Source organism: Natator depressus, chromosome 2 (assembly GCF_965152275.1).
Source record: "Natator depressus isolate rNatDep1 chromosome 2, rNatDep2.hap1, whole genome shotgun sequence".
Lineage (NCBI taxonomy): Eukaryota > Metazoa > Chordata > Testudines > Cheloniidae > Natator > Natator depressus.
The window spans coordinates 121,448,294-121,470,793 of NC_134235.1; the positions used below are offsets into that span (position 1 = coordinate 121,448,294).

The window sequence follows — 22,500 nt, forward strand, 5'->3', positions numbered from 1 at the left end:
CAGGTCCTGCTTTTATACATGTGAGTAATCCTGCTGAGTTCAATGGGACAACTGACATGAACAAAGGTAAGGGGACAAGTAAGTTCTGTGAAGTAAGGCCCTGATCCTTCATAGTAGTCCAATTGATTATAGTGGGGCTACCTGTAGAATAAGGTACTATTCAACCTGAGTAAGACTGACTGAATCTGACCCATATTACTTATGGCTCAGTATTCCTGTTGTTTCAACACATTTTGATCAAATGGTTAGATGCAGAAAGAAATGTCTAGGTTTTTATTGAATACATGCATAAAATATCAATCTCAAGTCAAGCCAAAAATATCCAGTAATGACTACTTTTGAAAACATAGTAATTGCTCTATTGGCTCAATTCTGGCTGCCCATCTTGTCCAGTATCCTGTCACTGGGCAACACCAGCTGTTTCCAAAGAAGTCAGAAGAAGCCTGGCAGTGGGCTGTTATGCAACAGCCCCAGAAAATGTTTCCATCTATTCCTCATTTTTAACTGGATTATGACTTAAAATAGAAATCTTTACATTCCTACAAAACAAAGTTTTAATAAAAATGTATTTACAAATATAGCTCCAGATAGTCTTCTTATCCACATGACTATCCAATCTTTTTCTGAATCCTCCTACTCTCTTGGATGCAATGAAATATTGTGGCAAGTTATTCCACAGTACAACATCCTTTTGCAATTTGCTCTGTTCAGGAAAGGACTAGCAGGATCAAGGTCTATCTTTTCTGTCTCTGTAAATTAATGCCCTTTTATTTATTTTTTGCAGTTGAGTGGGGGATAGAGAGGTGTTAAGAAGCAGTAGCTGGAAGCGCTGACATTCTATCAACTTAACTTGACTATTTATATTGCAAACTTTGTTTCTAAAATGACTGTTTTGGTAGACACCCAATCTTTGCTATGGCTGAACTGTTCTGTTGCTACCTATCTTGGCTTTTTCATATGTATAAAATGTTTTGGATGAAATCAATATATTCAGGAAAGTGTCTCAGTGGTGCTTTAGAGCATAGTAAATGACAAAATAAACCTAGAGCTGAAACAAAATTGACTTAAAGTTTTCCATCCTTTACACTGTTTGAAATCCGCAGTGGCAACATCAACAAGCCCTCAATCCTGTGAGTAGCTAAGCACCACCATGCCCACTGGCAGCGCTCCAGGTCACTCAGCACTTTGCAGGTGCTCAGTACTTGGTAGAAAAGGGTCCTAAATGATGTGACCTTCAAGGTCTCAGAACAGAACAGTGGGAGGAACTGGCAGACTACTACCAGAAAATCTTAGCCAAAGAGCACTGGTGGCTGTTGCAAAGGTTACTGTGCCTTTGATGAAAACCTTCCCCTCCCACCCCCCGCCCAATTTACAGAAATATGCTGATGGTTGTTGAAACACAATAAAATTGAAAAACAAAGTCTGCACTTCTGAAACATGCAATCTCAAATACCTTAGATTTCTCAATGAGTAATGTCGCTGTGTAGAGTAACAAAATGGATATCTGATATTTTAAAATCAGTTATCAATTATAACACATACCTGACCAGCAAGAAAAGTGATCAAATATATACTTAACAGAGAGGAGTGATATATATATATATATATGATGTGGAGGACTAGGACTCCGATCAGAAGCTCAAAGGGAGAGACTAGGATTGCCTGGGCAAAGAGACTGGGATGAGGAACTGTACCACTTCCCGCAGTGTTCATTGGCCGGGAATGGTGAACCGCGCCCATTGGGAGCTGCGGGGGGCCGTGCCTGTGGACAGTCAACATAAACAAAATGTCCCATGGCCTGCCAGTGGACTACCCTGATGGTCCGTGTGCCTAAGGTTGCCGACCCCTGCTCTATTATAAAGAAATATCCTATACATTCTACTTTAGAATAAGATTTGTAGTAGATACAGGCTATCCTAGTATTCTGTTGAATACAGTACAGATAGAATACAAGAAACCAAAACTGATTAATTTGATTAATGTAATTATATTTTTCATATTCATTATTAAACAAATTTTGTTATTTTCTGAGTTGGGTGAATAACTCACATGGCCATGTTACTCAAATAACTTATTTGATGAATTTCACATTTTTGAATAAGCTATTCAATTATTTTTTAATTATTCATCCATCTTTACTGATAACTTTTGGCTTTTGAATGGTGGCTCTAGTAGGACAAATTTGTTTTTCTTTATGCTTGTGAAAATCTAATATTCAGCCCCAAAGCTACATGTTTATGGCCCACGAAGTGGTTCTGAAATCCATACAATTGCCTTTAAATCAATGGCAGTTTTGCCTGATTAGCAAAATTAGTATTGGACACATTATCCAACAGATTGAAATAACTAAATTCTGCTCTCGTTTAAGCTAATGTAAGAGTTAAGGGTGAAATCCTTGACCTACTGAAGTCAATAGTCATTTTACCATTGACTTCATTGGGGCTAACATTACATCCTCTAAAAGAAAAGGAGGACTTGTGGCACCTTAGAGACTAACAAATTTATTTGAGCATAAGCTTTTGTGAGCTACAGCTCACTTCATCGGATGCACTCCGATGAAGTGAGCTGTAGCTCACGAAAGCTTATGCTCAAATACATTCGTTAGTCTCTAAGGTGCCACAAGTCCTCCTTTTCTTTTTGCGAATACAGACTAACACGGCTGCTACTCTGAAACCTGTCATTACATCCTCTGATGTTCCACCATTGAAGTCTGTGGGTCTGGTTCTGATCCCACACTGGTTTTACACTAGCACTGCTCTACTTCCTTCCAGGGAGTTACTCTTAATTTACATCGGTATAAGTTAGAAAAGTAAGCCCCACTGATTTGTTATACTGGGTGTATCTAGTATATAGTGCCATTTAAGCAAACAAGTTAAGCATGTCCCTAACTTGAAGCATGTGACTAGTCCAACTGTCTTAGAGAGTTATCTCCTCACATGCTTACAATATGGCTGAATTGTAGTCTAAATGAAGGCTAATTAGGGATAAATATATTATATCTATATCTATCTATCTACCTACCTATATAATCTCCCAAAGTATGGCTTGCTGTAATGTATGCATTCTTTGAAAGAATTGGAATCAAGTGGAAAGCTCTAAATATACTGTACTTTGCAAACTACTTTTGCGAGCTGCCTACTCTGCTCAGACGCAGTGATTGCCATTGAAATATTTACCATTTTATCGTTTGTCTAATTAACATTATTCCTGTATTCTGCAAATACTGTGATAATTTTTATTACTCACAAATGACAATTGTAAAAGTTTTAATGGCAACCACTGTACTGCATGAGTGATTTGTGGAAAGCAATTCGATATTTCGTTTGAGTTTCTCTTTCCCTGTATGCAACTGCAGAGATTTTTCCTTTCCACAGCTCCAAAACCAATCAAACCATTTATTTATATATATTTTGTAAAATCCCTGTTTTTAGGACACATTGGTTCCAAGTTCTCTGCATATTAATTTTATCACATTTGCCATTTGTGGATCCTGTTTTATACAACCTCATGTCTGTGGTAAATCCAGAAAACAGTGCTGGGTGCCAAACCTTTCATGAATCCCAAAGCTTTGATTATGATACACTATTCCAAAAAATGCTTCCAAAAAGGGGTTGCTTCTTTAACCATGGAAGGATTTTTTGTGAACGTTACCTCACCAGCAGGCAGGCCATATGGTGCCAAATCCTGTAAACTAGCTATAACTAGGTATAAAATTCATAGGAAAAAATGTAATTTATCACAAGTGCACAGCTGGTGTCTCCTTCTAAGTGGTTGTTTCCTAATCTGATACCAACCTGTTCACAGCACTGCTCTGTTATTGAGCTATAAAATCAATAACAAATAGCATGCATGCTCCCTTGAGAGATTAACCATTTATTTCAGCTGTGAAGAGCAAATGAAGGTCAAAACAGGGGAGTTGTTTTTTAAAAAGTGTGTGTGTGTGAGAGAGAGAGAGAGAGAGAGATGGAAGGAAGGAAGGAAGGAAGGCTCCTTTGGACTAAATGGTCCTTTGGACTAAGTGCAATAAAAACGTAGCGTGCTTTTTATGAGAGGAATTTTTATTTTTAAAGCAGCTGATTTTCAAGGTCAGATTTAAATGTAATTTTTCATTGTGTGTTCATAAAAATGCCTGGGTATGATTTTGGGATATATCAATATTATGTTGCTGCTCTATCACGTCTCGGCACGTCACATTCAACAGCTTGTAGAGCGCTGCAAGGGGCAGACTGATTGTTTCTGACAAATACAACTCTTGGTACACGCAGAGATTGGCTCAAGTTGTCATTGGTCTTCCCTTCATTCCCTCCTCCTACCCCTGCAAAATTCCACTGTCCTCTTGCCCCTTTGAGCTGCTGTGCAATCAGAAGGAGAAATGGGAGTTAGGCACCTAAATATCTTTGAGGATCTGGGCCTGGGCATATTGAAGACTTTCTTCCTATTTGGGGGATTTCTGATGTCTCCAGGTCAGTAAGGATACTTCTCTCCCCGCTCAGCTGGTGAGCAGAGGCAACTGGGAGAAAAAGGGATTTCATGTCATTCTTGTGAGCAGACAATTGGAGGGAGGGGGGTTGTGGGAAGTTCTGGTATCTAAAAGCTAAAGCATATACCCTCCTCCCCCCACCATTTTGCTACAAAAATGACTGCCATGAGTTTCAGAGGCTGCTACACTGTGAATCACTGGGAAAATTCCTATCTCACATTGGCAGTCCCACTCCTCCTCAGTGGCCTTGCTAGCCCCAAAAGCCACCTTTGTTAAGTGAAAAGACACTTTTGTAACCCTTCTGCCAGGTGGGAGTCTGCAGCAACAAGGCCCGGGTTCAAATCTAGGGGTTCCTCTTAACAATGCAAAACAGAACCAGCTCGAGCCCCCATCCAGTTAACACCATACCTAGGCATCTCTAAGAAGCAATACTTCCCCTCTCACAAGCACTGAGTCTGTGTATAACAAATGGGAACTTTTATTAAAACGGAAAGGGAACCAAGCATTAGTTTAGGAAAAAAACCCAAACCACATTCAAAAACAAGCAATCGTAAGCCAATCCGAGCCCACAGTGCGTTGGGCATTGTCCTTTGCCTCGGTGGCCAGTGAATGAATGTCCTTTTAGCACACCACTCTCCTCTCCCTCCACTGCACCCCGCTCACAGTTGACTGTCCTTGGTCTGCAAAGAGCCAGAGTCCAGAGGTCTGTAGATGTGGGTTCACCTCCCACTGTCAGGGTCTGTAGGGATATCAAGCAATGCCTCAGCTGCTGCTGACACCTCTGCCACTGACTCACAATTGCAGTCGTTCACTCTACTGGCCCGCTGGCTGCTGTGGCCACCATTTTTGCCAGCACCGTCGTTTGCCCTGGCGCTGCTCTGCTTCTCTTCTGCCACCTGCCACTCTCTGCAATGCCACATCCTCAGGTCCTACCACTTAACCCACTGCTCAGTGATTTCAGTGTGCGGTGGGGAACCTCACTGCTAGTGCAGGCTATGTACTTTCTTTTACTGCAGTATTGTCCCACAGCATGTCTAAAGCTCAGCAGCTCGACCTGATTATCAGCAATTTCAGCTCTACTGATCACTTAAACCAAAGACTCTTAATTGAGTCTAATCAGCTGTCTTTAAACAGTGGAGTTGGGGTGGAGGTGGATAAAATGGTGTCTAGGACTCTTAATCAGAGCCCACTCCACCCAGTAGGAACACCTGTCCCCACCTTCTCTCTCCTTTCACTGGGATTTGGGATCCCTACCCTTTGCTTAGGGAGTGTAGGTCAGTGGAGGGTGACCATGGGTGGCACGTAATGGAGGCTTGGGGGAAGCTAAGCCTCCCCAAACTTCCACTAATGCTCGCTGCCACAGCCATGGGGGCTGGGCTCAGAGCTCCTCCAGGTGGCCGGGGCTTAGGAGGGCGTGGGCGGGCTAGCTGGTGGACCAGGGCTCGAGGCAGTTTGGACAGGGCAGCCAGGGCTCATCTGGCCATGGTGGGGGCTTTGGGGGGGTCCTCTGGCCCCAGCGGGTGATTGTGGGGGGTGGAAGGGATGGAGTGGGGTGGGTCCTCAGGAGGAAGAGGCAGGGCAGGGGGCTAACCTTCCCGAACGGGGGGTTCACATGCTGCCCAGGAGGCTTACTCCCTCAATCGGGGCATGCGAAGCACCATTTTGACATCTCATTTTGTCATGAGCTGGCAGAGTTTCAGTTACAGGCAGAGATAGGGAGAGTGACCCCATTTACAGTTCATCACTGGTGGCTGCTGTAGAGCAGTGTGATTTGAATCTTTCAGTTTAGCGATGCAACAGACACAGCACAAGCAGGAACAGTTCAAATTTCCCCTTTGTTGCTCTTTTGTTCCTTAACTTTTACCTAGAAGGACCTTTCCTGGGTTCTAGGAGTGAGAGGGTACTTTAATTGTTAAGCTCGTGTTTGTTCATATCTTCAAAGATGTTTTTTTTCTATTTTCTGTTCATGCTAACAACAAAAATAATCATCAGAATTTACTGAATCCAAATCTACCAAAGTCATTCTCCTTTCACAGTACTGTCCAGACTATTAAATAATTCTTGGGACTGAAATGTAAGGTAATTCTTTACTTGTTGGAGATTGTTGCATGACCTTTGAGAAAATAAAAGCTTCATAAGCACATAAAAGCAGCTACCACATCCTGTGCTCATCAATATTGTGGCAGACTTATTTGAAAAGTTTGCTAAGTTAAGTGAAACCCAATGAATTGTATCACTTTTCTGTAACAGAGAAAAGAGCTCACATTCTGCTTGGCTGGATTCATAGGTCTCTCCCCTCTGTGAAGACCAGTTTTCCCCAACAATAGTTGCTTTTTGCTTTGAAAAGATGGAGTTATACAGACGTATAACAGGGGTAAGTGAGATCATAACCAGACATATGTATGGTGTGTAAATTCATATATATTTGCTAAAGTCACCCTTACAGCTCAGTAAGTAGTACAAAAAATTTCAGTGATTTGTGTTGGAATTTTTTAATGAATATGCTTTGGCCATATTGCTTTGCTTTCAGCAAAGAATCAAGCAACTGTGTTTTGCTCGCATGAATATTAATTGAAGTCAGTAGGAATCTTTCCATTAACTTCATTGGACATTGGATCAAGCCCAGAGTGAAGATATCAGGTATGTATGTGTATATGCTCAGGAACAAAATTTTACATTCACACGTGCAACAGATGTGGACATCCACTTTCAGTTAGAGAACGGGCACTGCCATGTGCCTTTTCTGACCTATCACAACAGCTCAAATTGCAAATGATGAATGCTTATGGGAAAACATTCATGATCAAAACAGCATTACAAATATTTGCCAAATAGTGTAGTGTATAGCTTTGAACAACAAATTTGAGGAAGTTACACTCTGAGAGCAAGACTCAAAAAGCAAGAAAAAAAATATTGAATTAGTTATTTATCAGCTCTACTTAACGTTCATTGTGAAAAATTTCTCACTGCAAAACCAGTTCACAGAATGTCTATTCTTTAAGCTACACAGCAAACCAGATGTTATACCTGTATAGACAATGATCATTATAAAATTGAGACCAGATTCCTCCGTCCACCCTGTTCCAACACCCCACCATGCACAATGGGTATTGCTTAGTTCTGTGCATCCATTTAACAGTCTGAAACAATGCCACTGAGACCAGGCAGAGTGAAGCTAGTTCAGTGAGTGATACACCAAACTTAAAAAAAGAAGAAGAAAGGAGTTTTGCCAATCACAGAGTCAGGAAATGTGTTGACTTTTAAGCAGTTTAGTCCCCATGAATACTCTGATCTTAGGAACTGCTTCCTTTGACATCTTGTAATTTTAGTGCTATGATTGTAATAATATTTTTATTTATAAAGCAACACCCACCAAGATGCCCAGAGTGATGCACATACAATTAAAATATAACAATTAAAACATAAAATAAAGACCATAAAGATAAAAAATCATGAGGCAAAATACTGCACCGCTGTTTTGCAGCTGTAGTCACCATGGGGTGATCCTCTGTTGTGAGGTGAGCAGAAGTGCATGAAGCTTTGTCCTTCTGTAGAGGGACAGCCTCCCACCCCAACGGATTTCCTTTTTAAGAGAGGGTCTTTCCTGTTTTCTAACATTCCCAAGCAGCATAGTAGACTTGATTTTCTTCCCACTTGCACTGGTTTCACACCTGTATAAATCCATTGACTTCAGTGGAATTATTCCTGATTTATACCCATCTGAAATCAGGATCAGGTCCAATATGTCCAGTGTTTAGGAATCAAAATATTCTGGACTACTACATTCTACTCCCTGCTATGGTACTGAATCATTTTGTAACCTCAGGCAGGTGACTTAGGACTAGATTCCCAAAGGGGACATGGACTCAGCATTATAACACTTAATTTTAGGCAGCTGACCATTTAGTAGCCTAGCTCCCATCCCTCACCAGGATCAGGGTGCCTAATTTTGGTGCCTCCTTCCAGACCAGTCTTCATTTGGGATTCACAGCCAGGAATGCCCTCCTGGAGTCTGGTGCCTAAAACAGTAGTGGTCCCTCCTCCACTTATAAATGGTGATTCCCTTATAAATTTTAGCCGAGTGGTTAGAGCACTCACCTGGGATATGGGAGACCTGGATCTAATTCCCACACCAGGCGGGGCGGGGAGATTGACCCAACTCTTTCACCTCCTGGGTGCGTGCCAGTTTGTGAATCCTGACAGGGCTTAGGGCATGAGACAGATGGTGAGCCGGCTCTGAGCACATACAGTCAACAAAGTTTAGGTGCCTCAAGGACTTTAACAGTGGAAACTTAAGTGCCCAGGTACTTTGGGCACTTACTGAGTTAGGCGGAAGGTGAGTGGATCTTTTGAGGATTGCAGTGGTACCTAAACGTTGGACGTAGGTGCCTAAAATATCAGTTAGGTGCCTGAGTCCTTTTGTCAATTTAGACTTTAACCTCCTTGTGTTTGATTATCCTTCTGTAAAATTAGTATAAATAATGCTCATCTCAGTGGGATGCTTTGGGGTCAGATTCTGATTCACTTCAACAAGGTAAGAAAGGAGTAAATCCACTGAAGTCAGTGGCATTAGGCTGGAGTAAAATCACTGTGAATACCTTCCCTGGTGAAGTGCTTTACAAACTACATACACTAGGATACAAAGAGCAGTGAACTGCAGCCACTCTGAGGTGGAGGATGGAAACTAACTGGTGCATAGCACTACAGTAGAGAGAAAATGTTGTACAAGGACTCCAGAGCAAATGCCTAATCATGTGAAAGTTGTCATTGGATCTATAGTTAGGCAGGACAGACAGAACCTCAGGTTTTAAGGTGCTGTCTGAAAATTCACACATAGCAAACAAGGAATTTACCTCAGAAGGATGAAGGAGTAGTTTTCACATTGGAACTATGGTCCCAGGCAGTTTTGGTATCTCAAATGTGAGGCACAAACTTCTGGGTTGTCCCCACTCTAAAACAAAATGGCAGCCACAAGTTTTTAAAGGCTGCTACCACTATTAATCACTAGGAAAATTCCCATCTCATCTGGTAGTACCACTCCTCCTTAATGGCCTCCCTCGCCCAGTATACCCCCTACATCTGTGGAAAGAAATGGCTTCCTTGTTGCCCCTCCTTATTTCCCTGAACCCAGCCATGGCCTTCATGCTCCCATCTCTCTCTCATTCCATTCATTTCTCACAACCCTTCTCCACAACTGTCTGCTCACAAGAATGACATGCAATCCTTGTGTCTCCCCTACTTCTCCCAATTGCCTCTGCTTGCCAGCTAAGAGGGTAGAGAACTATCCTAACCAACCTGCAGACATCAGGAATCCCCAAGCAGGAAATAAAAGTCTTCAATACAGCCAGGCCCAGATCTTCAAAGATATTTAGGTGCCTCTATCTTTCACTGTGGGGCACCTAAAATCCTTTGAGGATCTGGGCCTCAGTACTAATGTATACAGTTATCATGTAATGCTAAGGCCAGAGACTTTGGGCCAGGTCCTCAGCTGGTATAAATGCCCTAGCTCCAATGACTTCAAGAGAGCTACAGGGATTTACATGAGGATTCAATTGTTCTTTCTTTCTTTCTTTTTTTTTTTTAAATGATAGATTCTAGAAGTAACAGGTCACCAATCCAACCTCTAGGGTTTCAAACACGAAATTTACGTAAAATGTAGGCAGAATGTGGCCAGGGGAGGCAAAAACGTGGGCATCTGCTATTCATCTTTTAACTTAATTACTGCAATATGACCACACACGTCACCCACACCTACAAAGCTTCCTTCCTGAAGTAGAGAAAGATGCCTATCACAGATGGAGGAAAAAAGTTATAGAAAACAGTCTTACCACAAGATACGCTCTAGTGTTCTAAGCACAACACTGGGTATCAGCAGTTCCTGAATTTTAATGGAAGCCCATGGCAGATTTGTCATTGATTTTCATGGGGCTAGTGTATTACCCTTTACCTCATTCAAATGCTATGTTATTCTCTTGTGCTGACATACTGCATTACAACTATGAACTGCGCCATTCCTTGAGAATACTATTGAGTGAATTCAGTTTGCCTTTTAATTGTTTTCAGCTGTTCGCATTCTGAACTAAAACAGCACTACCCTCCCACCCCCGAGTGCAGTGGCTGATAGTGCAGAAGTTGGAGTCAGAAATAATAATGAAGCTCTTGTAGTTGGATTTGAACCCCATCATGATGACCCATGAACAAAGTCTGATGGGCTTTGCTCCTTAATGGGTACTTCGGGTGCACAATGAGTGGATCATGAGGTGGAGATGTTGATTCCATTTGGACTTCTGCCCTTGCAGCTACAATACCACAATCTGGGCATTATCTGCCTTTGCTGAAAAGCTCATTTCCATTTCAGCATCTGTTCATGCACAGAAGTCTGTCTCTGCCACTTTTGTGGTATGTCTAGTGTAATTTCCCCACTTCTTATTGCGTGTTTGTTGCTCTCCTTTTGCTTTCTGCGACAATCTCACACACTCTTCTGATGCCCCTCGTGCCAAACCTATATCTGCATATAGCCAGGCCCTTGCCTCAAGCATTTGAAATATCTGTTCTAGCAAGAGATGGTCTTCATTTTAGGCATAAACTAATCTCCTTCTCTCACAGGCGGTGTGTGATAATCCTACATTTTCTGCTGTCATTTATCCAAATCATAAATGCAGAATCATGAAACCAGAGGTAAGAGGAAATGTTATATATCATAAAAAAGTTAATTCCCTAGTATTTTAAGATCCCTGCATTCTTATTTTTCTCATACACAGTTTTGAGGGTCTTTCCTATTTTGTGTCCAGTACTGGGAGATTACAGTCCTGTATTTTCAGAGAATTTCATAGGGATTTAGCTACATTCTGTAACTCCCATTGACCTTATTAGGAATTATGTGTCTAAATCTCTGTGCAAATATTGGAACATGTAAGGTTAAAGTGGCTTTTTTTAGGGGTTTTTTGTCTTATCCTCTTTTGTTCTTTGAAAACTCTCACCCACCCCTCCCCAAGATGACAAAAGTAAATGCCTTTTTGTAGTAAACTTACTGTAAACTACCTGAACATACCACTAAGTTCTACATAGACTAAAATCTTCAGGTGTCTGTAGCCACACAGGATATTCGTTGTTCCAAGTGGGTGAAGTGCCTTTGAAAATGAAAACATAGTCAGGCTTTATAGGCTATTGCATTTTTAGATGGAGTCACATACTCTACCCAGTCTCAGACTATGCCCAATCCAACTGCTGTATGTGCCAGCCAAGCTCCTTAAATGTTAGAGCATGCTCCATTCTTCCAACGCTATATTAACATGGAAACCAGTTAGCCAGAAGTGAATTTGTGATGACTTGCAGACATCAGGAATGCAAATATCCCAGATGACAGCTCAGATGCCAAGGAAAGCTTGTTGGGCTAAAGATTTCCCACTTTATAACATTGGAGAAGAGAACAGAAGGGGCTATGTTTTGGTTAAGGCCTTTTGACTCTAAGTCCATTCACTTTTCTTTAAGATATTGTTCTTTGGTGTATCTCATGGACTATTGCTCAGTTTCACGTTGTAGCCATATTTAATTCCCATTTATTCCACTGTCTCCATCAGTATAGTAAACTAGAGCTGGAACACCCAGGTCTGCATTTGTTACACAGATTTTCTAAATACTGCACTTTTGATTAGTGTAATTCATTCCTTATTTGTGTGCCTCTGGTTTCATCAACAAATCACCAGCTCCATCAAGTGCAGAGCAATGGTATATGGCCCCACCTCAGAAGAATGATTCACTTTGAAACCTTTGCTGGTGTTACTCATGCAAGACTCCCAACCAATTCAAAGCAGCAGGCTTCATGGTATTTTAACATCCAGTACTAGGGCTGACTGGAAAACAAGAATTTCACTTTATGAAAAGTTTTGAGGTGCTGAAATTTGTTTTTGTCCTGCTCCTGAATGAAAATAAGACCTTTCAACATTGTTCATGAAAGAACAAGATAGAGTGATACCTCCGAATGGGGATGAGGAAACTCACTTAGGATGTAGGACACCCAAATTCCAGTCCCTGTGCTGCCTAGTTAAGATTAGGAACTCAACCCTATTTCTTCTACCTGCCACACAAGGGCCCGAATCACCAGACTATAGTCAGTTTCTCTCTCTCTCTGTCTCCTGTTGGAGCTGACCTCTTAGTGAATATTGAATTATTTATACAGAGACACAGAGAGGTGAGTGTCCTAACAACTGGGCTACTGGTTGTTCTGGGGTTGCTCTCTTTTCTCTCTCTCATCCTGGACCTAACAAACCTTTCCAGTGCAAATTTCTACAAAGTTTCAATGTCAAGAAATCAGCATTTGATGACAAAAAAGACTTGTCAAAGAAAAAAAAATCCTGACCAGCTCTGCCCAATAAATAATTTTCATCTCTCCTGGCAAGAAAAGGACCAGGTCAATAGCCCATGACTCCTTTTCCCAATGGGCTGCAGTAGAGCTACTCACTTAAGTGACCAGGTAAACTTCTGAGTTATCTTCCACCTTCTGGCCCCATCTTGGCTAGGGAAAGACTGGGACATATTGGCATGTTTGGACTGTGCACTGAGGTTAATGAGTCTCTGCAACAGCTGGTTCTGGAACTATTGCATATGTTGCTACTGGACTTCAACCTGGCCCTGCTGCCATTCTTGTTGGGCTTCCTGCTGCTTCATAAATTGCAAGAAGGTCATTGTCTTCTGCCGCTGGGTTGTTCCTAGGGTTTCAGGTGGAATCTTTCTCTCCCCTCCGTTGTTGCCGCTGAACAGAGGGTATCACCAAGCATTTTCACATCCCAATAGTGTGAACAAGCCACACTTGCCAGCAAGAGTCAGCAGGACTAACTCAGTAGCTTTAGCAGTGCTAGAGGCCTTAATAACAGGGTGGATCAAGAGAAGAATCCTACATTTCTATCTGAGTTTGTAGAACCTGCTACTCCATTGCTGGCACTCATATCTGATGCTATTGTATTGGTATGACATTGTATACTCATAGGCCCAGATTTTGAAAGCTACCTAAGAGATTTGGATGCTTGAGTTCTATTAAAATGAACATGTACTCGGTGTCTAAATCCCTTAGACAATTTGAAAAATTTCAACCGGCGTCCTTTCTTGAGAAGACATTCAAAAAAGTAACATGTTAATAGCAAATATGAAAAGGAAAAAAATATAATCAGGAAAAAATATGATCAGGAAAAAAAATTCTGTGCCATACAACAATGGCAAAAAATATTAAAATGTAGAAGTGCTCAGACCTGTCACTTTAAAAGAGATTTGGATTATTTTTTCCCATTGCTATTTTTTTCTAAAACCTAGTGTAGCTGACCTTTGTGGCTCAGTGGTATGGGACCACCACTGAGATAATGTTATTAATATCTTAGCACAGCTACATTAATAATCCAAATGAAACACAGTTAAACATGGTCTTTCCAACTTTCCCAATGACTTGGCACCAGCAGCATGCGTGGTGGGTGCAGGTGACCTGTTTTCAACAGCTGCCTCAGATTTCCTGACTCCCCGTGGTGGAGCAGGGAGAAGAGGTGATGAATGTTGGCTGCACTGATATGGATTGATACTATGCTCAAGACAAGTTATTTCTGTATGCCCTTTTTGGGGTCAAGAGAGTGAGCCTGGTCTGATCTTATTTACAGTGAAGGAACCGTGGATGCTCAGCACCTCTGAAAACCAGTAAAAGGTGGCTTACGTGGACACTAAACCCAAAATTGGAAGCATCCAAATTAAAGGAGAGCTCTGAAAATTTGGGCATAAGTGATTTGCTGAAGGTCACAAAGGAACTCACTGTCAAAGCTGAGAAGAGAATTCAGAAGTTTCTGGCTTCCAGTTCTGTGCTCAGACCATGAGATGCATTGCCTCTTTACATTAGACACACATTATATTAAAATATGTCATTCATATATAACCACCCCTCCGCCAGGCCACTAATGAAATTGTTAAAGATCCAAACACTGATTCCTGTGGCACACAGACACCTCTCCCAACTGGACACCTTTTAAATTTATCAGTCTCTGCTCCTTGTGTTTCATTTTTGAGATACCATGCTGAAGAATGGCAGCATTTGGTATGTAAGACAGCACATTAAAAGTAGCAGTGTTGAAAGCATAAACATCAGTTGTGCTCCAAGAACTTGGCACAGTGGAGCCAATAGACAAGGCTGAGAGTAGAAAGTTACATGCCCAGAAGTGTGAGGAAGAAACCCTGAATAAATCTATCCTTTAGCTTAGTCTTATTAAGAATAGAAATTCATAATCCTCGGTTGAAATGTATTTATGTTTTCCATGCGTGACAGCTTTAAGTTTCCATATAAATACTGATATGAACAGATGAGCCGGTTCACGGTAAGTTAGGGTAACCCTCTACCCCAGCTTGACTCTTCATTGCCTCTGTGAACCCATAGCAGGACTCAGAGGAATGACTTGATAAAGGTGCTTTTAAAGCAATTAGGCTAACATGGCCATAAAACACCAGGGTAGTATGCAAATTAGCTTCCTCTTCTGGAAACTCATAAACTACACAATTTTTAACACAAAGTAATTGTTTGGCAAAATGATACAACCTTTTTATGGTTGGTATTATCCACTAAACAATAGCTGAGATGCCAAGAACACTGTAACCAGAGCAGTGGGAGGCTGCTGCTCCCATTGGAGTTTTGTGTTGACTGCCAGGATTGGCATTAAGGATAGGCCACACAGGCTAAAGTTAACAAGGTGCTGATGGCCACTTGTGTTTTTCACCCTATCCTGTAGACCTGATCCAAGCAGGTTTATTAACGAGGAATTAGAACACCAGTGGCCACCCAGAGCCTATGCACACAAATGCTTCCATTATTGCTTCCCTAAGTGGAGCTAACTGGATAGTAAGTAACTATAGTGGAGCATTGTTCAGGGGGAAAAAAAAAACAATCTAGCATGCACACAGCCACAGGTATCAGCTGGTAAACACGTCCAGGGATGGGATTTTGGATATTGGGGAAAGGGTACTGCCACATATGACATCATCTTTCCTCCATAATGAAAAACATTTTCATCTATTTTTTGAATCCTAAACACATTCATTGCACCAGCAATGTAGGTGGATTCTCCAAAAGAACTATGAATGTGTCTAACGCATATTGGGTGCCATGCAATATAGAAATAATAATATATATTTCAATAAATCGTAGATTTTTGCATACAAAAGTGAATCTGAAGTTTTACTAATTTGAGAAAAAGTATCACATTTTTTTAGAGCCAGATGCTCAACTGATGTCATTTGGTAAAACCATAGAGAAGCGATGCCAATTTATAACAGCTGATGTTCTGGCCCTTTTTATACTACTAGCAGCTTTCATATATGTATAATGAGAAGTATACTAAACAGTCTTCTTACACTTATTACTTAATATTCAGTTACTTCTTGACTGTGTTTACATTTAAAGAAACACCATCAATGTTTATAACACTGAACTGTGACCCTTTTTAATCTTTAACTTTGTTTGCAAAGTCTACAAAAGTGGGAAATTAGATGTTTACCAAATCATATACATTTCTTTAAACAAAAAAAGTATTGTATAATATAAACAGATGCCAAGGTATCAAAGGATTATTGGCCAAAAAGGAAGTGAGCACAGGTTTTAAAATTATTAGAAAAAAGTTCTTTTCTTTTAAAGTATTTTGAATAAACTAAGGTCACTTGGACAAATTTCACTGTCAGTAAATCTGGACTAATCCCACCTAAGTCAATGAAGTCTGTACTAAGTTTTCGTAAGAATTAACAGCTACCCTGAGGCTATTTAAACTTTCTTGGCATGATTATAAACCTCTGCCTAATACTGTACTCTGTGTAAGCATCTACCATTACATTGATTCACTCATATCCTGCCTTTCAAAGTGATTTTTAATATTTCCCCTTCGTATTCTGTAAAACTTGGTTTGATGCTACCTATTAATTCTAGTTAATTTGGCTGCTTACCTACTCTTTGATCTAATTAGAATGTAACAGGCTACTTTCACCTGGTTCAAGTGAAACTCTGTTGCTTGATTATAGCAGTCAAAGACAGAAGTGACTAGTATTTTAGAAGAAAAAAACCTCAGCAATCTGAATGACAACACAGGTTTTAGAACTAGTGATGGATGAAATTTTAAGGGTTAAGCTCAAAAGCCAAGTTCCTGATACACTACTGCATGAGTAGCTGTACAATGCCATTTTAACACCACTAGCATTACAATGGATTACACTCAATGGAGTTACATCAGCATAAGACTGGAGTAAATAAGTGATGAGTCAGGTCCCACAAAGTGCTTATCCAAAGATTATCTGAACACATCCAACCCCCTGGTTTGCCAGGCTTTCTTACAAGATCCGACCTCTTGGTTTCAATTAGGTCAGAAATCGTGAAAGACGCATTTCTTGTGCTATTTTGATATCTCTGTTTCCAGTCCCAGCTGAACTGGGAATGGAAATGTACATGGAATTAAAATAAAAATGTTGAAAAGTTTTTCAAGCCTTAAAGATGATTCTAATTAAGTTTGAGGCAAATAATTGGATTGGTTCATATTTTATTCCAAGCTTTCCCCCCCAGCTATAGCCAGAACTGTCTTTTTGGAATTTTATGAATAAACTGTTGGAAAAAGTTAATTTTGATCTCGCAAGTCCTGATGTTGTTATATTTTGTGGACCATGATTATTTGGGGGGGGGGGATGGGTGGGTATGGAGGGAGGAAGCATAGGAAAGAAGAAGGTAATTTTAAATTACTTAAATAGATTTGATATACAGACAATTTTCTTTTACACAGATAATGGTGACAAAACATAAGATCATACTATATGGCAGAATGTGGGTAAAAAAATTAACACATTTTTTAATGAGCATCAACAGCATGTCCTCTGGAATTGTGGCCAAAGCATAAAGGGGCATATGCATGTTTAGCACATCTGGCATGTAAACCACCTTGCAATGTAGGCTACAAAAGTGTTTTTGTTTTTGAGTGCAGTTATGTAACAAAAAAAATCTACATTTGTAAGTTGCACTTTCACGACAAAGAGATTGCACTACTGTCCTTGTATGAGGTGAATTGAAAAATACTATTTTTTATCATTTTTACAGTGCAATTATTTATAATAAAAATAATACACTTTGATTTCAGTTACAACACAGAATAGAATATATATGAAAATGTAGAAAAAAACAGCCAAAATATTTAATAAATGTCAATTGGTATTGTACTGTTTAACAGTGCGATTAAAACTGCAATTAATCATGATTACTTTTTAAAATCGCAATTAATTTTTTTGAGTAATCGAGTGAGTTACCTGCGAGTAATCGGCAGCCCAAATATAAAGCTTAAAACAAACACTATATTAGTTCGTCAATAGGACTGAAACCCGGATTTCAGAAATTTAAACGTTACATAAATATGCCCTGCTCTTACCCCCTTAGGCAGGAGTCAGAGAAGGGATAAGCAGCTATAAATGTCCTGATTATCAACAAACTCAAACTCTGTTGAAGGAGTGAAGCAAATACCAGAATTAGAGTTGATTAGGAATTTTCTGTCTATGATTTTGATGGAAAATGGAGTTTCCACAAAAAAGAAATCCATAGAAATATGTTGATTTGTTTAAATTTTTTAATTTTCTATCAGGAAAAAAATCAAAACATTTTGTTTCAGGCTGTGTTTGCATTAGTTTGAATCCACTGGAGCTGCTGCCGTGTCTCATGAAAGTTGTAGTTACTGTGCCTAATGCCCCTATCCTCCTCTATGGACTGGGCTCCCTACTTGGCTTATATCTTCCATGATACACCCCTGCTTCCCCATGGACTGAGCTCCTGCAGTACACCATGGGAGCTCACACAGACATAGGGCATGGCTATACTTGTGAGTTAGAGCGCATTAAAGCAGCCCAGTGCGCTCTCATGACGCATCCACACTGGCAAGGCACGTAGAGCGCTCTGACTCTGCGGCTAGAGCGCTCCTGGTACTCCACTTCGGCGAGTGGAATAATGTTTGATGCGCCCCCGCTGTAGCACCACAGCACCAGTGTGGATGCCCTGGTCTGTTAGTGTGCTCTGATTGGCCTCCAGAAGTGTCCCACAGTGCCTGTTCTAGCCACTCTGGTCATCACTTTGAACTCTACTGCCCTGCCCTCAGGTGACCAACGGTCAGACCCGCCCTTTACATTCTCTGGGAATTTTGAAAATCCCCTTCCTGTTTGCTCAGCCAGGCGTGGAGTGCTCTCAGCGAATCTTTCCAGGTGATCATGCCTCCACGCGCCAGGCGATCCCCAGTCTGGAGCAATGGCGAGGTGCTGGACTTCATCAGTGTTTGGGGGGAGGAAGCTGTCCAGTCCCAACTGCGCTCCAATTGCAGGAATTACGATATCTTCAGGCAGATATCAAGGGACATGGTGGAAGGGGGCCATGACTGGGACGCTCTGCAGTGCAGGATTAAAGTGAAGGAGCTGTGGAATGCCTACCGCAGAGCCCATGAGGCAAACAGCCGCTCTGGTGCTGCTCCCACAACCTGCCATTTTTACAAAGAGCTGGATGCGATCCTTGGGAGAGACCCCACCTCCGCTCCGAGGACCACCATGGACGCTTTGGAGCACAGTCCAACAAGGCAGGAGGAGGAGGAGGAGGAGCAAAGCAGGAGCGAGGGTGCTGAGGAGGAGGAAGACACACCGGCATCCCTAGATGCATGCAGCAAGGAGCTGTTCTCAAACCAGGAGGAAGGTAGCCAGTCACGGCGGCTGGTGCTTGGGGAAGGACAAACACCAGAGGAGGTTCCCGGTAAGCGGCTTTTATTTTGGGAAGTAAGTTATTCGGTGTGGGCTCTTGGGGCAAGGAGGGTTAGGGCTGCATGCATGTCTAGATGCAGAATAGGGCGTTGATGTGCTCTCTCACATCGTGGTAATCTGCCTCAGTGATCTCTTCAAAGGTCTCATCCAGAACTTGGGCAATGCGCTTGCTCAGGTTTCGTGGGAGAGCCACTGTGGTCCTTGTCCCAGTCAGGCTAACATGTCCGTGCCACTGTGCCGTGAGGGGCAGGGGGACCATTGTTGCACACAGGCAAGCTGCATATGGGCCAAGGCGGAAGCCGCATTGTAGTAGAAGACCCTCCCTTGCTTCCCAGGTCACCTTCAGCAGCGAGATATCTTCCAGGATGAACTCCTGTGGAAAATGGTGGGGACAGTGTTCACTACAGGGGCCTCCTGCAGCTGTTGGCTCTCCCCAAGGCACAGAAACCCAGAGGACAGTACAGCCATGAAAGAATAAGTCCCCCATAACCCTGTGCTTACTCACCATTTTGGGGCTCCCGTGGGTTATGTGCGCTCGCTTTGGGACAGGCAAATTATGCTATTGTGTAGACTGTGCTTGCCCTTAAGTATGGGGGAATCATTGCTTTGTCTGGTGTGAACAATGCTGCCTCTGTCAAGTGTTGCATTTTGCCTTTACAGATGCAACCTTGAGATCTCAGCCATCTGTGTTATCACCGGCCGAGAGGCTGCAAAGAATCAGGAAGAGGCCACGTAGAAGCAAAGAGGACATGCTGCATGAAGTCATGCAGCACTCCCTTAATGAAAATCAAAAAGTGCAGGAGTGGTGGGAGAGTGAAAGGAGGGTCCGCCAGCAGCATGCGGATCGCCTGCACCAAAGCACAGAGCAGCTGATAAGCATCATGAACGCCAAACAGACTCCATCCAGGCGCTCGTAGCCATGCAGGTGGAGCACTACCGCGCCCACCCTCCCTGCAGCCCTTGTCCCAAATCTCTTTTCCTTGTGCCCCCATGTCACCTCCAACCCAATTTCCTCAACATCCGGGTTCTTATCGCCACCAGCTGCCTGCAACACGTGTAGCTTCGCCACACAGCCCTGAAAACTACAACCCTTACCCACTGCACTCAGCCCCCTGTATAGCCATCCTGAAATGCAGCACTCATTGCACAGCACTCCAAACAGGAAAGCTGAGTATGATGACAGGACATACGCAAACCTGTGGTTATACCATTCCCCACCCCACCCCCTTGCCCTTTCTGTTTTACAAGCAGTTGTGTTTCTTTTCAATAAATGCATTTTCTTTTCATTAAATGGATTTTTTTGCTTTGAAAACATTCTTTATTATTGCATAATGTAAAAGATACCTTAGCCCAGAAAAGCAACAGGCACTGCAAGTCAGTGTATCATACGCAGCAAACTCAGATTCCTATTAACATTGGAACCACTGCACTTCACTTCCATGCAGGGCACCAGACATTACTGGTGGCTTTCAGCCTCAAATTGCTCCATCAAGGCATCCCTAATCCTTGCAGCCCCACGCTGGGCCCCTTGTATAGCCCTGCTCTCTGGCTGTTCAAATTCAGCCTCCAGGTGTTGAACCTTTGAGTTCCATGCCTGAGTGAATATTTCACCCTTCCCTTCACAAATGTTATGGAGGGTACAGCACGCGGATATAACTGCGGGGATGCTGTCATCAGCCAGGTCCAGCTTCCCATACAGAGAGTGCCAGTGGCCCTTTAAACAGCCAAAAGCACACTCCACAGTCATTCTGCACCGGCTGTTGTTGAACTGCTCCTTGCTGCTGTCAAGGCTCCCTGTGTAGGGTTTCATGAGCCACGGCATTAAAGGGTAAGCGGGGTCTCCAAAGATCACAATGGGCATTTCAACTTCCCCTACGCTGATTTTCTGGTCCTGTGAGTATCTTTGAACATTGGTGACATATTGACAGAGGCAAATTCTGATCTGCTTACTGACACTGAGTAGTACCTCTGTGAATAGTCCCATTGTTAGTATATAGCCTGACCTAAAGTATCAGAATGTGATCCATGATTAGGACAGCAAAGGACTATGTTAGTTTCTAGTCCTTTTTTCCTGAAATATTGTCATATTGTGAGATTTTTCAGATGTTTATGTATAAAGCTAGCCAATTTTTTCTGAATGAAATTAAAAAGTCATCTTTTTTCAAATTTTTTTGTGAATGTATTTTACCTTTTCATTTTACTTGATGAAACTGGCTTTAGGGTATTCATCCCTCCATTTTTACTGGCAAAATGAAAAAAAAAAAAAGCTGGGGGGGGAGGGAGGACAGGAAAAGAAGATACATTTTTAATAAACAAATCATGCAGACTTTTGAATAAATGAAAAATCATTCCCTTTTCAAAACCTGTGGAATGCAAATGACTTCAAACTTATTTGCAAAGCGTGTTTTACTTTTTTCAACCCACTGTATACACTTGCATGTGTGCATATATTTCTCTTTTTTGTGGTGTGATGGAGGGGATGATGGAGACACATATGGGGATAAATTATTAGTAAGAAATATAATATCAGAAATTCCTATCTTCCCTATCCCTATCTGTAAAAGAGTTAGTTTTGTTGTAATGGCTGTAGTTGCCTTCCTCATGGTCTTTGACTTTGTCTTTTTCTCAGTGACTGTTACAGTCTCGCTCCTCTCTCAGCTTGGCTTTAATGACTTTCCCAGTTAAAGCAAACTAAAATAGGGCTCTGTTATGGCATGTGTGTTTAAACACAGCAGGTGTGTGTGTACAAATACAGAACATGCGACCTCTGGCCTGGTCTACACCGGGGGGGTGGGAATCGACCTAATATATGCAACTTCAGCTACGAGAATAGCGTAGCTGAAGTCGACATATCTTAGGTCGACTTACCTCGCGTCCTCACTTTGCAGGGTCGACTGCCGCCACTCCCCCGTCGACTCCGCTTCTGCCTCTCACCGCGGTGGAGTACAGGAGTCGACCGCAGAGCGATCGGGGATCGATTTATTACATCTACACTAGACGCAATAAATTGATCCCCGATAGATCGATCACTACCTGCTGATCCGGCGGGTAGTGTAGACGTACCCTCAGTCTCTGGGTACTTGACACACTCTACCCATGAAAGCTTAGGAAAAAAAAAGTGAACAATTTTTATTTGTCATCAGATTCCCAAATGTAGCTTTCCTTTCTTTCTGATCTATTCTCACTCTGTTTTCCTACTTCCTCATCTGGCAGTCTTTTTCTAGTACTTGAATGATGAT

General features: G+C 41.9%; 1 protein-coding gene across 1 annotated transcript; it reads left to right on the plus strand.

The window, feature by feature from the left end:
• The first annotated feature begins 18,589 nt into the window (after positions 1-18,589).
• Positions 18,590-20,476, plus strand: LOC141981539 (uncharacterized). Its single transcript, XM_074943189.1, has 2 exons — positions 18,590-19,253; positions 19,922-20,476. Exons 1-2 carry the CDS (start codon positions 18,725-18,727, stop codon positions 20,176-20,178), a joined length of 786 nt encoding a protein of 261 aa, XP_074799290.1. The 5' UTR covers positions 18,590-18,724; the 3' UTR covers positions 20,179-20,476.
• The last annotated feature ends 2,024 nt before the right edge of the window (positions 20,477-22,500 follow it).

Bases quoted from the DNA above. Each gene is read 5' to 3' on its own strand.
- LOC141981539 (XM_074943189.1), top strand. From the start codon at position 18,725: ATGCCTCCACGCGCCAGGCGATCCCCAGTCTGGAGCAATGGCGAGGTG. The intron at 19,254-19,921 runs GTAAGCGGCTTT...TTGCCTTTACAG, and splicing joins AACACCAGAGGAGGTTCCCG to ATGCAACCTTGAGATCTCAG.